Source organism: Eleutherodactylus coqui, chromosome 5, assembly GCF_035609145.1.
Source record: "Eleutherodactylus coqui strain aEleCoq1 chromosome 5, aEleCoq1.hap1, whole genome shotgun sequence".
NCBI classification, from domain to species: domain Eukaryota; kingdom Metazoa; phylum Chordata; class Amphibia; order Anura; family Eleutherodactylidae; genus Eleutherodactylus; species Eleutherodactylus coqui.
This window is the reverse complement of record NC_089841.1, coordinates 32233565-32248833: the sequence shown is the minus strand read 5'-3', so window position 1 is coordinate 32248833 and position 15269 is coordinate 32233565. Positions and strand designations below refer to the sequence as shown.

Genomic DNA, 15269 nt, shown 5'->3' with positions numbered 1-15269 from the left:
CCGTCTAAGGTGATGTATGTGTATTTTTTCTCTTTTTCAGCTACAGCTTATTTTTGGGGTAGGGCTTATATTTCAAGCGGGTACGCACCAGAAAAAATATCATGGAGCTTTTTATCATGACGTTCCATGGTAAAAAGGCTATTTCACCCATATACAAATGAATGGGAGATAAATTGTGCACAGATAAACTTCCTACACAGGCACTGTGATATATGTAATAAAGCATAGTAGACAAATACCTCAATCATTTGGAGTAGAATATAACTACTATTGGTCATCCAATCTAATCGGTAAAGTATACAAAGTAGTGCAAAAATCTAAAACTGATATAACAAACTATATATCAGCTCACAATGTGCGATTAAACAAAATAAACTATAACATAACCTAACTCATGGCCAAAAGGGGTAACAGGAGTACCTGTGTAGTATGAAAACAAATTCTCTACACATGGGGTACTATAGTAGGTTAGTACAATCAATAGCTTAGACCAACACTATACTAAAAAAGATTAAAAAGGTTCTCTGCCAATAGCAAATATAGAACAGGAGGAAAAGGAGGGGCATATGCAATATTTTCAAAAAGCAGACACACTTTCTCTAGAATTTGACAAGATTGCTTTATCTGCAAGCAGTGTGAAGGTGTCCAATGGTCGGAGTACCTGGGTTCTGCATGTCTGATGTCCACTACTAATATAGGATAGGCATAACGGGGTCATAATGCCCAAAAATATGTGAGGATTGAACAGGGTAACTCACTGCTGTCCCATGTTCATAACTGGAGATTGGCCAACAGATGTTAGGGCTTCTCGGTGCGTCATCTGGTAAGCAGCCATTCCTCTGCCTTCGCTGTGGTCATAAAAAAATCGTGTGCGATCGCCATCCATCACTCTCAGTAGAGCAGGATGGGCCAAGGAGTACAGCAGCTGGAGGTCTCACAGCTTGCGCTTGATCCCAGTGAAAGAAGCCCTTTGCTTTTGAAGGTCTGCAGAGAAGTCATGGAAAATCAACAACAATGCATTGTCTTAGCAAATCGGCCCATGTTTACGAGCCTCTTGGAGGATCACATCTCAGTCTCTGCAGTTAAGAAGTCGAGCCAGGAGGGATCTCGGAGAGGCTCCAGGTATAAGAAGATGCATGGAAACTCGATTGGCTCGTTCGAGTGTAAAAACATTGGATAAAGGAGCCTCAGGAAACAGCTCACGTAGACAGCGCTCCATGAATTCCTACAGACGTTATCCCTCAGTGTGCTCTGGGAGGCTCACAATTCGGAGATTGTTGCACCTGGAAGGATTCTCTGGGTCGCCTACTTTTTGCCGCCATGCCTAAGCCTTTTGGTTAAACTCCTGTACTGTGTCTGACATAGGGGTGGAGATTCTGTCCTCCACTTGGGTCACACATTACCTTACAATTTTCAGGTCTTGTCGCAAGGGGCCAACATCTACTTTGACCTCATCAATTTTCACTGAGCCCGCCGTGGTGGACGCTTGAATGGCCGTCAGGAGTTCATCAGACAATTGGTGCAGTGTCAAATCCATACTTGCAGGAGATTGGATGGGGCTAGGGGACCCGGAGGTAGTGTTGCTTGATGTAGTAGGAGATAAAAGTAGATCTGGATTGTTCTGAGGTCCTACTCTGGTGAAAGCCCGTCTATGGAGGGCATTTGTCTTGTGGGACCCTTATCAGGCCGATTTCCACCTTTCTTTGTTTTGGACGGATCTTGGCTCAAGGATAAGAGGCCCTTAGGCAGGCCTGTAATATTTAAGTATAACTTATGGTATATAAGTAGAGCTATAAGCCTGATACCTTTTGGGTTCTTAAGTCCCCAATGCACACTGCATCTGTATATTATATATATATATATATATATATATATATATATATATTTGATTCACAACTTCAGGGTGTTGCAACCTCTCCTGTATGACTTCTCTGATGTCTTATAACATTTGCTTTGTTACTAAAACACTTCCCACATTCTGAACATGAAAATAGCTTTTCCCCTGTGTGACTTCTTTGATGTATAACAAGATGTGGTTTATATGAAAAACACTTCCCACATTCTGAACATGAAAATGGCTTTTCCCCTGTGTGAATTCGCTGATGTCTAAGAAGATCTGATTTCATTGAAAAACACTTCCCACATTCTAAACATGAAAATGGCTTCTCTCCTGTGTGATTATTCTGATGTGCAACAAGACTTGCTTTGATAGTAAAACACTTCCCACATTCTGAACATGAAAATGGCTTCACTCCAGTGTGATTTCTCTGATGTGTAACAAGAATTGATTTGCTGGTAAAACACTTCCCACATTCTGAGCATGAAAATGGCTTCTGGCCTGTGTGACTTCTCTGATGTATAACAAGATTTGCTTTCCTAGTAAAACACTTCCCACATTCTGAACATGAATACGGCTTCTCTCCTGTGTGACTTATCTGATGCTTAACAAGATCTGAATTAATTGAAAAATATTTCCCACATTCTGAGCATGAAAATGGTTTCTGCCCTGTGTGACTTCTTTGATGTCTAACATGAGTTGCTTTGCTAGTAAAACACTTCCCACATTCTGAACATGAGAATGGCTTCTCTCCAGTGTGAGTTCTCTGATGTGTGGTAAGATGCGATTTCACATTAAAACATTTCCCACATTCTGAACACGAATACAACTTTCCTCCTCTGTGAGCGCTTTGATGTTCTCGTCTTCCATGAGTTTTCTTCTGCTTATCACTCTGTGATGGATCAGAAGATGGGACCTGTATAAGAGGATCAGATAATGGATCTATGCTGTGAAGGGTTGAGGGGGTGTGTGGGATAATGGCAGGTTCTTTATATGTATCTTGTCTACTCTTATCATCTGCTTCAAAATCTGCAGATATCAGACGTCCCTCTGAGCTCCCAGTACAGTTATCTGCCGAGAATAAAGATGATTTTACTGTTACTGAACATAAGCCAAAATGATTTGAAATTGATATGTTAGAACATTTATATATAAATTAAAAGTCGCATCGCAAAATGCAATTAGGCAGTAATAAGCAAATAGATCACAATTAGAGATGAGCGAACGTGCTCATTTAGAGCAATTACCCGAACGAGCATTGCTTTTTTTCGAGTAACTGCCTACTCAAGCGAAAAGATTCGGGGGGCGGCGGGGTGGAGCGGGGGATAGCAACCCCCCGCTGCCCCCTGGCGCCACCCGAATCTTTTCGCCTGAGTAGGCAGTTACTCGAAAAAAGCGATACTCGTATGAGTAATTGCTCTAAACGAGCACGTTCGCTCATCTCTAATCACAATCTAAAAGTAGACCTCAGAGCGTAAACCCGTAAAATTTGAGATCATGTTTGGGCACCAGGCTGTTCTTTTGCAGTTTTCCCTTTCTGTGGTGAAGCCTCCATCTTCATAGGTTCATACATCAATGTACTTGTCACCTTGCTTTTAGTAAATGCTCAGTGGATAACTATTAAAGGTTCCTGTGAGTCAGTGCTATTAGGCGATATCAATCTCACACACTCCCTGAGAGCTACATGAGCTTCCTCACAAACCGAGGTAGAAGGTAGGAGGAAACCAGGATACCAGGTTATATGGTAACATTGAAGATTCATTTTAAAAAATTGGAATCCATCCAATAAGGTTCACCTTCATTTAGAGGATGGGCCCCCATGTTTTGATCAAAATATGAGCTGAAAACCTTAGATGTTCATGCATGTAGTATTAACATTTGTGCAATTTTATTCAGATATTTAATGTGTATGGGTGCTGAGACATGTTTCTATTTGGCCTCGTTAACGTCAATTGCAACCATTGGATCTGCAACTGTATCCCTTGCTCTACTCATGAAGAATGCAGACTCCCTCTCCTTGCACACTGGGCAATCTTGCTCTTGCACAAAAACTTTGAATAACCCTGTAGTGACCATGCTTTTAATTATTTCTATTTTTTCATCCTCCTTTTTAAAAAAAAACAAAAAACCTCCTTTATTTATCCATCGACGTCGCTGTATGAGGGCTTGTTTTTTGCGAGACGAGTTGTATTTTTCAATGGTACCATTTTTAATGTACCATATAATGTACTGAAAAACGTTTAAAAAAATTGCAGAGAAATGGGGAAAAAAATTAAATTCGGCATCTTTGGGTGCGTCTTGTTTCTACGGCACACGAACTACAACGAAAATGACATGATAGCTTTCTTCTATGGGTCAGTGTGCTTACTATGATACCAAACTTATGCAGTTTTTTTTTTTGCTGTACTACTTGTATTTTTTTCAAATATTTTAAATTTTTTAAAATTATTTTCTACTGCCTTCCTCTATTTTTCTGTCAGCATAGTTGTGCGAGGGCTTATTTTTTGCGGGACGTACTGTAGTTTGTGCTGGTACCATTTTGAAATACATACAACTTTTTGATCACTTTTTATTGCATTTTTTTTAGACAGAGTGACCAAAAAAGTGCATTTCTGGGTTCTTTATTTTGTTTTTCCGACAACGTTCACGTGTGGGGTAAATAATGCGTTCTTTTGATAGATGCAGAGCAGGCACGATCGTCATAAGACCGGCACAATGGCTGCAGAACCTAACAACATGCAGCAAGCCAAACTATAAACCAGAGGAGCTAAACTGTCCACTGCAGACTTGTATGCAGCCACCCACTGGCCATTGTGCCGACCCTACGGCCATTGTGCCGGTCTTATCGCGATCTTGCTTGCTTAGCGGCTATCGTTCCAGCTCTGCACCTTATCAGGTATTGCATTTTTGGCTCTTTTTCAGTGAAATATGTTTTTGTGTCCCCCCTCACCTCTGTGATTTTAGTTTACTTTACAGTGAAATAGTGTAGGTTCTGACGGACGTGGCGTGGCCTTGCCGTTCAGCCCGTCAGCTTATACGTCTTGGCCAAAATGCTAACTAACACCTGCGTATCAATAGTCCCTTTATGCAGTTTGCTATGGACTTATGGGGGAGCCCAAGATGTCAGCCAGTGTGGCCCACTGTGGAGATACGGGCAACCCACTGCCATGTAAGTGTGAGTTGTAATTCTGTATTGTGGGACGCACCCATCTATTGGCTGGCTTCTGTGCTATCGTTCACATTGCAGATTTAGTTGCATGCAGTCGCTCCTCCCCAATCTGGGCTGGGTTGAGTGGGTGGCAGCATATAGGTCTCCAGTGGACAGTTTAGCTCCTCTGGTTTATAGTCTGGCTGGCTGCATATTGTTAGGTTCTAGGGCCATGGTGCCAACCCTACAGCCATTGTGCCGGTCTTATGGCGATCGTGCCTGCTCTGCATCTTAGCAGATGAATTTTACACCCATATTATAGATGCCCATCATGTGTTATCGCCTATAACGGTATCACATGTCAGCCATATTTAGTTTGTACTCCGGCTGAATGGGAAACATCCAGCGGAAACTGACAGAGCACAAAGCTTATAAATCTACATAACTATCTGCAGCCGCTGACCGAAGAGAATCTGTGACTCCTCTGCTGTATTTAGTGGTTACTACTCACCTGGGCGGTTACCTGTAGGAATCTCCTCTTTACACCGCTGATCGCCCCTCACATTTGTCTCTGTAGTATTAATATTGGTCAGATCTTCATCCGGATACAAAAGCTGTGAGACAAATATTGTAAAAGTCAGCAGACGGTTGGAGAAGTCGTGTGGAAGGTTTTACATGACCAGAAAAGATCATTAATCATCATGAAAGCCAAAAACGACCTGACAGGAATAGTTATCTCAGCCACATAGCTCCAGGTCTAGAAGCCGGACATAGATATTAGATGGCGGCTCAATGACCCCTCAGGAACCTCATACACATATATATCCAGCATGGCTAGACACGCTGCACTTTGTCTCAGTGGAGGAGATCAGTGTCTACCAGACACATCCGCTGCTTGTCTCGGGGGAAATAAAGGAGGACATAGACGTAAATCCAACGTGTTGGCTCCTTATTCCCACCAGCAGTCTCCACCGCCATAAAACTGGGAGAAGATCCCGACCACATGTAACGGTCAGCAGTAATCCTGCCATCTCCACCGGCCTCATCACACAAGGAGAACACATCTAATAAGACTGAAGACAAGAGCTTCACAGCCTTCTACAGATCAGAAGGACATCTCCATCTACCTGATGGTCCTGTGGAAGAAGAAGATGGGGACATCTCTCTGGTGGGCTTCTCTTACTGGATGGAACTGGAGGAAACACAAACAGACACTGAAGTCATTCTTTACATGCAGATAATAAAGTCCCCTTGTATTTAGTCCTGTCTATTACCTGGTGATGGGAGCGGCTGGCGAGTTTCCATCATGGCCTCCTTGTACAGATCCTTGTGTCCTTCTAAATACTCCCACTCCTCCATGGAGAAATAGACAGCGACATCCTGACACCTTATAGGGACCTGACAACACAATATACAGTCATTACCCAGAAGCCTCCAGTGCTGTTACTGTATAATATCCCAGCATTCCCTGCAGCGTCACCTCTCCAGTCAGCAGCTCAATCATCTTGTTGGTGAGTTCTAGAATCTTCTGTACATTGATGTCCTTATGTATCAGGGGATAAGGTGGGGGCCCCGTGATTGGGCTCAGGGGGCTCACCCATCCATCACAGACAGGGGCCCGACAGCCATCACTAGAGGTCTTCTTCACTACTGTGTAATCCTGTATATGGGGAGGCAGTAATAAATATCACTACAGACATTTCCAGAGTCCATCACCTCTCCAGTGACATCATCTGTTATTACCATAGATAAGAATGATGTAATGTGACATCATCAGAGTCTCTCCCATCTCCAGTGACATCATCTGTTATTTCCATAGATAAGAATGATGTAATGTGACATCATCAGGATCTCTCACCTCTCCAGTAAGCTGGAAGATTATCTCTAGGCTGAGATTTAATACACTCTCTGCCATCTTGTTCCTGTCCTTCTTCATCCTTGATGGGTTGATCAGGGAAATTCTCTCATGTAGTAAGGGACAACAGAGGATCCTATACTGTGGGGACCTGAGTGGACAGAAAGATGATCCAATATGAAAACCACAGAAATCCTAAGTAAAAATTACATTTATTGGAGAGAATAAGTGAAAACATTGTATGAGATAATAACAGAGACAGCAGATCAGCCATGTAGCAACCTCTTTATCTCACTCTTGTAACAAGGCCGGATTATCAAACATGCTGATACACATGACCGGTGCTGACCAGGCAGACAACAGGGATGGTCATACTGATCCCTACATCGACAGTTTATAGCAAATAAGGCAGCATCCAAAGGTGCAGAAATGTAAAACAGCCTTTTATTCTCCCATAATAAAAAAAACCGCAACAATTAGACCTTTGTCAAGTATAACACTAGTGATCACAGACAGTGTTTAAATAGCATGCCATATGGGTTTTGGATACGCCCCCTCATTAGCAGGCATCCCACAATCAATGCTAATTATAAATTGACACAACACATTGAACATATAGTGCAAATGCAGATCCAGCTATTCACCTGTTTCACCCAGGCAACCCATAATCAGAGGAGTCTTCACCGCAATAGTAGTATCACTGTGGCATCCCCGCGGGATTACCGCGCATATGCGCGATTTACTGATCCCGCGATATCTTGCTCTCATAATGGAGACTCGCTCCCATCTTAGTGGAGGCATCGCTGATTGTGCATGCGCCGGCCGGCGCCAGTGACACCGAGCAGTGCATCAGCTTCACACAGCTGTATGCACACAGAGAGCCATGTAGTAACATAGCGGGGCAGCTATTATTAATACCCGCAATTATAATGTATATATCCATTAATAAATATGTATATGTAGACGGTCTGGCTCCATTGGGCTGGTGCATTCCTATATATTTGATACAACCGCTGGAGTGTGAGATTGGAGTGCTGCAAGGCTCTTGTTTTATACTGATCCCTACATCATCACCACTGACCGTTCCGGTCATTTATTCAAAAGCAGGCTGAAATGGCGCAGCATCTTTCATCTGCAGCCCCTCCACAGGCGTCAGGCGACTGACCCTCATACAGCGCCTGCTAACGGCATACAGCATCCGGTACTCCGTGATCGCTCTCTGTTGCTGGCTTAGCCTCGGCAACACATGTAACATGGAATCCCACCGTGTAGGCATATCACAGATGAGGCGGTTTGGTGGTAGCCCCAACAGTTGCTGCAAGTCTGCCAGAGGAGAATAGACTGGATATGAATGCCCAAAAGAGTAAGGAAGAAGAGGAGGAGGAGGAAACAGACTCATGAATGTCCCACAAGTCTTTGAGGTACCATGAAACAAGAGCCACCTTATTCGGCTTTATCCCCCCCCCTCCCTCCAGGGTATTGGCCCAGTGTGTTGTTAGGGATATGTATTGCCCCTGGCCGTGCTTGCTGGACCTCATATCTGTGGTCAGGTGCCCCTAACACTGACAATGTGCCCCTGGCGTTGCAGAATGCTATTACTCCCATAGAGGTCCAGGGCAAAGAAATGGCAGCTGGGCATCTGGTACTCTGGGTTAGCACAGAGCATCACTTTGCAGAAGGCATCATTGGGCTGAAGGGCAGCATTTCCATCACCAGCGGCTGTGCAATGCTTGCCCAGGTTTGGGATTAGTTGGGGTAGTACTTTTTTCGGCTCCCCAAAACTTTTATATTTTATGTCTATTACTGCATAAGAGCATGTACAAAAAAAGGGAAAAAGGTTGTCACTAAGTCAGGCGTATTGGATAGTCTGCCCCCGATATAGCAAGTTTTCCAAGAAGGCAACATGGGCGACAAATAGAGATGAGCGAACCTACTCGTTTCGAGTAATTACTCGATCGAGCACCGCGATTTTCGAGTATTTCAGTACTCGGGTGCAAAGATTCGGGGGGCGGGGGGAGGCGTGACGGAGTGGGGGGTAGCAGCGGGGAACAGGGGGGGTCCTCTCTCCTTCTCCCCCCCCCCACTCCCCGCTGCAACCCCCCCACTCACCCACGGGGCCCCCCGAATCTTTTCGCCCGAGTACGGAAGTACTCAAAATCGCGGTACTCGGGCGAAAAAGGGGCGTGGCCGAGTAGGCTTGCTCATCTCTAGCGACAAAGTCACGCAATTTTGTCTCGTTGCTACAATGCTACAAATTGCATGAATGTGAAGCCCATGCTTTCCTATGGGTTAATTCACACATGCTATGTTTTGTAACATGCGACAACCCAACCCAGACCTGGCAGGTCCCGCAATATGCATGTGACTGGTGAGGTTTTGTAGCCCATGTTTCCCTATGGAGCCTTCCTCTTTGTTGCATCGCACGAAAATGCGGAAATCCTACTGTCAAAGCCATAACCTAAGCCCTAGAACCAGGAAAAAATACACATACATCACCTAGAAGCCCTTTTAGCCCGGCCGAATGTTCTTCCCATTCCCCAGCACAGCAATTCATCGAGTGCTGGCTCTGATTGGCTAAGCATCAGCCAATTACACCCAGTACTTCTAGAAGGTGGGGATTTTTCAATCTCTGTCCAGAAGAGAAGAAAAAGACCTGTGCCGGGAACTGGGGAGAAGCTGCAGCGGAGCCACGGACAGTGCTTCTAGGTGATGTATACTTTAAAAAAAAAAATTTCTGCAGCTAGAGCTTATTTTCAGGGTAGGGCTTATATCCTCACATGTGGTGCTACAAAGTCATGGTATCCCGTGAGAAACTGCAGCGATATCGCACGGACCAGCGATGCGATGTCGCTGTGATTCTCTCGCGGCGATGACTTGTCGCCCGTGTGAAGGAGGCCTAAAACTTAACCTTTATTATAACAATTAAAAATGTCCCATGACACTAGTTATCGCAAACAAAATGATAGAGGGGTCAGACTATCCCTACCCTGACCCTTTTATTGATCACTTCCTAGCAAAAAAATGGGATAGTTGCACTGATGAGGGCGATCCCAACAGCAACCTCCTATTGATGTCCCATTGTACCTCATTTTGAAGACCTGGACAAAAAAAAAATTCTTTAATTAAATACAAAATTTTGTATATTCCCGTGAAATATAGGGTGACGGAGTTTCACATTATATATGAAAATGCCTACTAAACAACATTAGCCCCAGCAGGTGGAGAGGCATCTATCCAAGGATCGAGTGGCAACCTATATCAGTCATCTCTCTCAAATTGTCACCAATAGTTACTAGTGATGAGTAATTAGTGGAATAATCTGTTCATGTCAATATTGGGCTGATTTCGACTCCTATTAAAGTCAATGGGAGTAAAAATTGGGTTCATCAATTTGCCCTCCAGAAGGTACCCAATACAATGGCCCCCAAATTGCATGGGAAAACAGCCACACAATTGGGGAACACTCTGCTAATCCGAAAAATTGGTTAAAATTGTGTACAGTGGTGTAGAGGTCAAGTGTAACATACAGAGGTCACTGAAGACAAAAGTAAAGCCCCACAGCAATGTTATCAATTTTGAAAGCACAAATTCCTCTAAGTGAACACAACACTCAAGCTCGGACCTGCTCCAAGGAACAGCTGTAGAGCTACCAGAAATATTGTTACACAATATAGCAGGTATCTTGCTTGTACTAAAAGCAATGTCATACATTTTACAAAGACAAATTCCACTAAAGCTGCATTCACACAGGGTGGATTTGCCGCGGTTCTGCCGCAGCAGATCCGCCCGCGGCAAGACCGCCCGCAGCCGCTAATCTCGGGATTAGCCAGCCATGTGGACGAGGTTTCTCAGAAACCTCGTCCACACGGGACGGCTAATCCGCTGCGGTAAATCCGGTTGAAACCGCGGCGGCCGCAGCCGCGGTTTCAAAAGATTGAGCATGTCTGTTTACAGTCGGTTTTTTGTTTATTTATGTCGCGGCCGCGCTCTCCTCTATGGGAGAGCCGGCCGCAACGGAAAAGCATGCGGCCGGACCGCTTCAAAGCCGCCGCGGCTTAAACCGCGGCGGTTCTCCCGGCGGAAATCTCGCGGTTTTTGCTGCGGCCAAACCGCGAGATTTCCGACGGGAATCTGCCGTGTGTGAACCCTGCCTAAGTGGACACAACACTCAAGCATGGACCTCCTTGAAGCTGTTACATTTGCTAGGGAAAATTTCATTTTGGAAGAAGAGGGGAGGAGGACAGACAAGGATGAATGTACCACAACTCTTTGGGATCCCATAAAATGTAGACCACCACTTTGGGCTTCATGCCCACCTGCAGTACATTGACCCAGTGTGCTCTTAAGGATGTGTAACCCCCCCTGGCCATGCATGCTGGACCATCTGGTTGTGATCAGGTGCATCCTGCTACTGACAGCATTCTTCAATGCCAGAGACACATTATCACTCACTTAGCTGTGGCCTGATGGTGGCGCTGTGACAAGTAATGGCTAATGGTGATGGTACGGTCCTTATTTTTGTCTGCAGCACCCTAATCCCTATCTTAGTATGGTGCTTTCTGCAACATCTGCCTCTTCCACCTCCTTGCGCTGCTATCATGACTCTCCCTGTCTGTCCATGTTGGGTCAAGCACCTCATCATCTTGCACCTCCTCCTCCTCCTGAGTGGTCTCTATCACAGTGAGCACTGGGAGCTCCCACCCCCGTCTCCATATCCCCCTGAACACACAACCAGATATCAGTCCTGTAGACCGTATATTTATGTGCCATCAGGATAGCATACAGATGATTAGATATACAACCACATGATCCCCAGATACAGCGAATCTCTCCATGTAACAATCATATATATAGCTGTAACCCCAAACGCCAGCTCAGCACATGGATATACTTCCTGGGAGCATGGACAGGTGCAGGCACACCAGAAACAGTAGCGCAAGCAAAACTCCGGCACTTCCGGCGATCCCAGAATAATAACAGTGTTACATGTGCTGCTGAGACATGTTGTACTACTGTGCTTCCAGCAGCACAGCACTCTCAGGGTTAATTGATTGAGCATAAACAAAGCTCCTGGTCAGTCTCTGTCTGGTGTTCAGGGGGAGCAGTCATGAATCCTTGTCTGTTGCAGCTTGCTGTGTGATCTGTGCCTCGTGGTTCATTTCTGTTTATTTTGTGTCAGTTTGGTCTGCTGCGTTTGTTTGCTATGTCTGCGCTAGGTTGGCCCCTAGGGCCCTCTAGTAGATGTATCTTGCTAGTGTAGGGACTTCAAGATACGAAGGGGCCTTGCAGCTTAAGTTCATTGGCCAATGTATGAACTAACACCTTGCATTTATATTCAGCTTATCATCTGCTATTAGTGTTTGCATTGTGGCTGCTGTATGCTGTGTATTCTGGCTCTGTATCTCCTGTTGTTCAGTCCCTGTCATGTGGCATGTGAATGTGTCCTGTTCTGGTGCGTGGCTCCTAGAATCAGCTGGGCTGCCCTTATTGGGGTAATGTCCCCGGTTAGGTAGGGCCACTGTCATCCCCCTTGTAGCGCAGGGTCAGTTGCCGTGTGTATACCCAGTCCTCTTTGGTCGCGATCGTGTGAGCCCCGTGCTAAGTTTGCCCACACGATCGTAACAAACAGCTTCCAACATTGCACCTCCATGCTTGGAACAGAGTCCTTATTCATAGCAGGCTGCAGATAAGACCTCGGCCAGAAACATGTAAGTACAGTTGTGGAAGCGGTTAATCCTGGAATCTACGGAAGTGCCGGAGTTTTGTTTCCAATCATATATTTAGGATTAACCAAGTCCCAGCAGTGTAATCCCGCAGGTGCAAATCAGTCCCCAACATACGGAGCAAACAAGGTGCCATCAGAGTCCAGTCCTCTTCCCAACCCAGAACCATTCACTATAAATATTCATATATGCAGACAATATTATTTACCCATGAAGAACAGGCAGATGGATATAAACCTGCAGGCTGATATCAGGGGATGGAAGCCTCCTCAGATACAGTAACAGGCATATGATGAAGAATAAACCCATACAGTTAGTAACAAACTCCCCGATGCGTTTCCTAGACGGTTACATCTGGTCTCAGATCCTCAGGAGATACAGAGGAATCCTCAGCAATAAAGCAGAAGAGAATCCTCAGATCTCAATGCAGCATTATGGCCTTCACATAATTGTAGTTGTATCCCTGCCAATCCCGGTCAGTCCATGATGCCGATCGGCTGCTGTCGCATGAGGTCTCTGCTGTCCACCTGCCTCTAGAGGAAGCAACATGCCCCGTGGGGATGGATCAGCTTATATGGCCGTCAAAGATGACATCCCATGGCTCCCACTAATCACATGATCAGCCAGACTTAGATACTAGACAGCCCTTCCGGCCATCCTGCTCCCCCTACATACACACGGGACTGGTATGCCTCAACAAAGATGTCCGCTGCGGATCATTCAGCTGACCAATCATGTGACTTAGATGGATAACAGCATTTGTGACAGTGAGGATGTAAAGCATATAGGGAGCTGCATAAGTCCTCACAAAGTAGCCATTTTCATGGAGACACCATCTGTCCGGGCAGCCATATATGTATATACAGTTCACCCCGCTCATCTCATATCTCATTACAAAACACAGTCCGGCCGGTCTCACACGGTTGTATTGTCATTGCCTATCCAATAGTAAATGGTGCGGCACTCAGGAACTCACATCCACTTCAGGTAGTTTAGCAAAGAAGTCCAAAAAGGGTTATTTTTACTCCGTAGTACAAGATAGATATGCAACGTTTCGACCTAGACGGTCTTTGTCAAACATATACATCTAAAAACACCAACATATGGACACAGTACAACTGCCACAGACCACCGACTCACAGAGAGAAAAGGGCAGATTACTGGGCTACTAGGAGTCTTAGGCACAAACTCTGCCAGTCCTGAAGGGGTTAATCCTCCCCTCCCCCACTGACCTGTCATGAAGGGACACACAGACCTCCACCTGCAGAGTCGGACAGCAGCCCTGTGCTTCCAGGACCTGTGATGATGTCACCGTCATGTGATCACATGTGTGGGAGGAGTCAGGGATCACATGACCAGGGGTGATCTGCTGTGCTGGTTGTGATCCCTGCTGGGTGAGCTAAAGGGATGTGTGGGGTCAGGATGGATGTAGCAGAGCCGTGTGTGTGTGTGTGTGATGTACATACAGCAGAGCTGCACTACGTGGACACGGCAGAAAGGGGGCGCTATCACCGGCTGCACTAGATCCCTGAGGAGGAAGATGGTCAATAATCCTTGAAGGACTGCAAACCCCCTGCAGCAAGATCTGGTGGCCGCAGCACTGAGGGACCCATCTGCTCTGTTAGGTGCAGACTGAACACTGATGGTCTTTCACCCTGAACCCCAAGATGTCCCCTCTACTGACCCGAAGCACAAGACAAGTCACCCCAATATGTCCAGAACCAGATAAATAAGCCATCATGTCTGCTGTGAGGAGGATTGGACCCTCCAACAGAACAGCAATCCCCAGCAGACCTCAGTGCCCTCCAAAACTTGGTGTCAGAAGACATCCTGGAGGTTCTGGAGATTTTGTTATCATAACACTTGCTGATATACCCGGCCTCGCTCTTGATACGGGTGTTTACATGTTGTTTGCACAGAAAATTTAATGCAGTCAAGGTTACTTTAGAGAAACCGAGGAATAAAATATGTATACAAATAAAGGAGCGTTAGATTCTCCTCATGCTGCATGTACCGATGTCCGTCTGCAGAATGTGCCACCCCTCCCACTCTCCTCACTTCACTTAGGACCTAAAGAATGCTCGTGCCAAATATCATACTTATACGACACTGGGAAATTACATTACATAGGGGTGCACTTACTTTTGCAATTAGCATTGAATAATCGAGTTGTGACCCCTTTATTTTTCCTATTTAGCACATAAAGAATGGTTGTGCCGAATTTCATGTTTGTACGACATCGGGAAGTTAGAGAATTAGATTAATCTTATTAAAATGATAATTCTCCCCAAATTCCTGTACTGTCTTTAACATGTGTGACCCCAGACTCCACCCATACAGTGCAGCCTGAGGGTGACGCCCGCACTAACAGTCCGTGCACAGTGTTCATTGTACTGGACTTGTCAAGCTATGACTAAGGCATAAACACCCCCCCCCCTCCTCCCAACAAGCCCCCACCCAACCAATCTATAACCCCTAACACTATATACATACATATAATACAACATAACTCCTACAATTTCTACAAACACTGGAGGAAACAGGCTGGAGGAGCTATCCGGAGGAATGAGAGTAGATGAGAGAATAGGAGTCAGCCAGAGAAAGCGGAGGACAGCGTGAATCAAAAAAGAGTGGGTCCCGGAGCTGCAACCGGCCAGTGAGAGCGCAAGCCAGCGTGAATTAGAAAGGAGTGGGTCTCAGAGTGGC

The 15269-nt window shown here is 45.5% G+C and overlaps 2 protein-coding genes across 2 annotated transcripts in view; both read right to left on the bottom strand.

Moving 5' to 3' along the window:
• The window catches only part of LOC136629136 (oocyte zinc finger protein XlCOF7.1-like), a 67073-nt gene extending 60688 nt beyond the window's left edge, over positions 1-6385 (bottom strand). The window contains exons 1-3 of the mRNA XM_066605284.1: positions 6260-6385; positions 6113-6177; positions 5497-5599 (exon numbers count right to left, since the gene is read on the bottom strand). Coding sequence (XP_066461381.1) covers positions 5497-5599; positions 6113-6177; positions 6260-6344 — 253 coding nt within the window. The 5' untranslated portion in view covers positions 6345-6385. The remainder of the gene's footprint in view (positions 1-5496; positions 5600-6112; positions 6178-6259) is intronic.
• A 20-nt stretch (positions 6386-6405) lies between these two features.
• Positions 6406-13862, bottom strand: LOC136627168 (oocyte zinc finger protein XlCOF29-like). The gene is made up of 3 exons (XM_066602102.1): positions 13796-13862; positions 6844-6991; positions 6406-6645 (listed from the first exon to the last, which is right to left on the bottom strand). Exons 2-3 carry the CDS (start codon positions 6919-6921, stop codon positions 6406-6408), a joined length of 318 nt encoding a protein of 105 aa, XP_066458199.1. The 5' UTR covers positions 6922-6991; positions 13796-13862.
• Between the last annotated feature and the right edge of the window lie 1407 nt (positions 13863-15269).

Coding starts and splice junctions, on each gene's coding strand:
- LOC136627168 (XM_066602102.1), bottom strand. CDS start 6,921: ATGAAGAAGGACAGGAACAAGATGGCAGAGAGTGTATTAAATCTCAGC. Junction 6,646..6,843: donor TCTTCCAGCTTACTGGAGAG/GTGAGAGATCCT, acceptor CCCCATATACAG/GATTACACAGTAGTGAAGAA.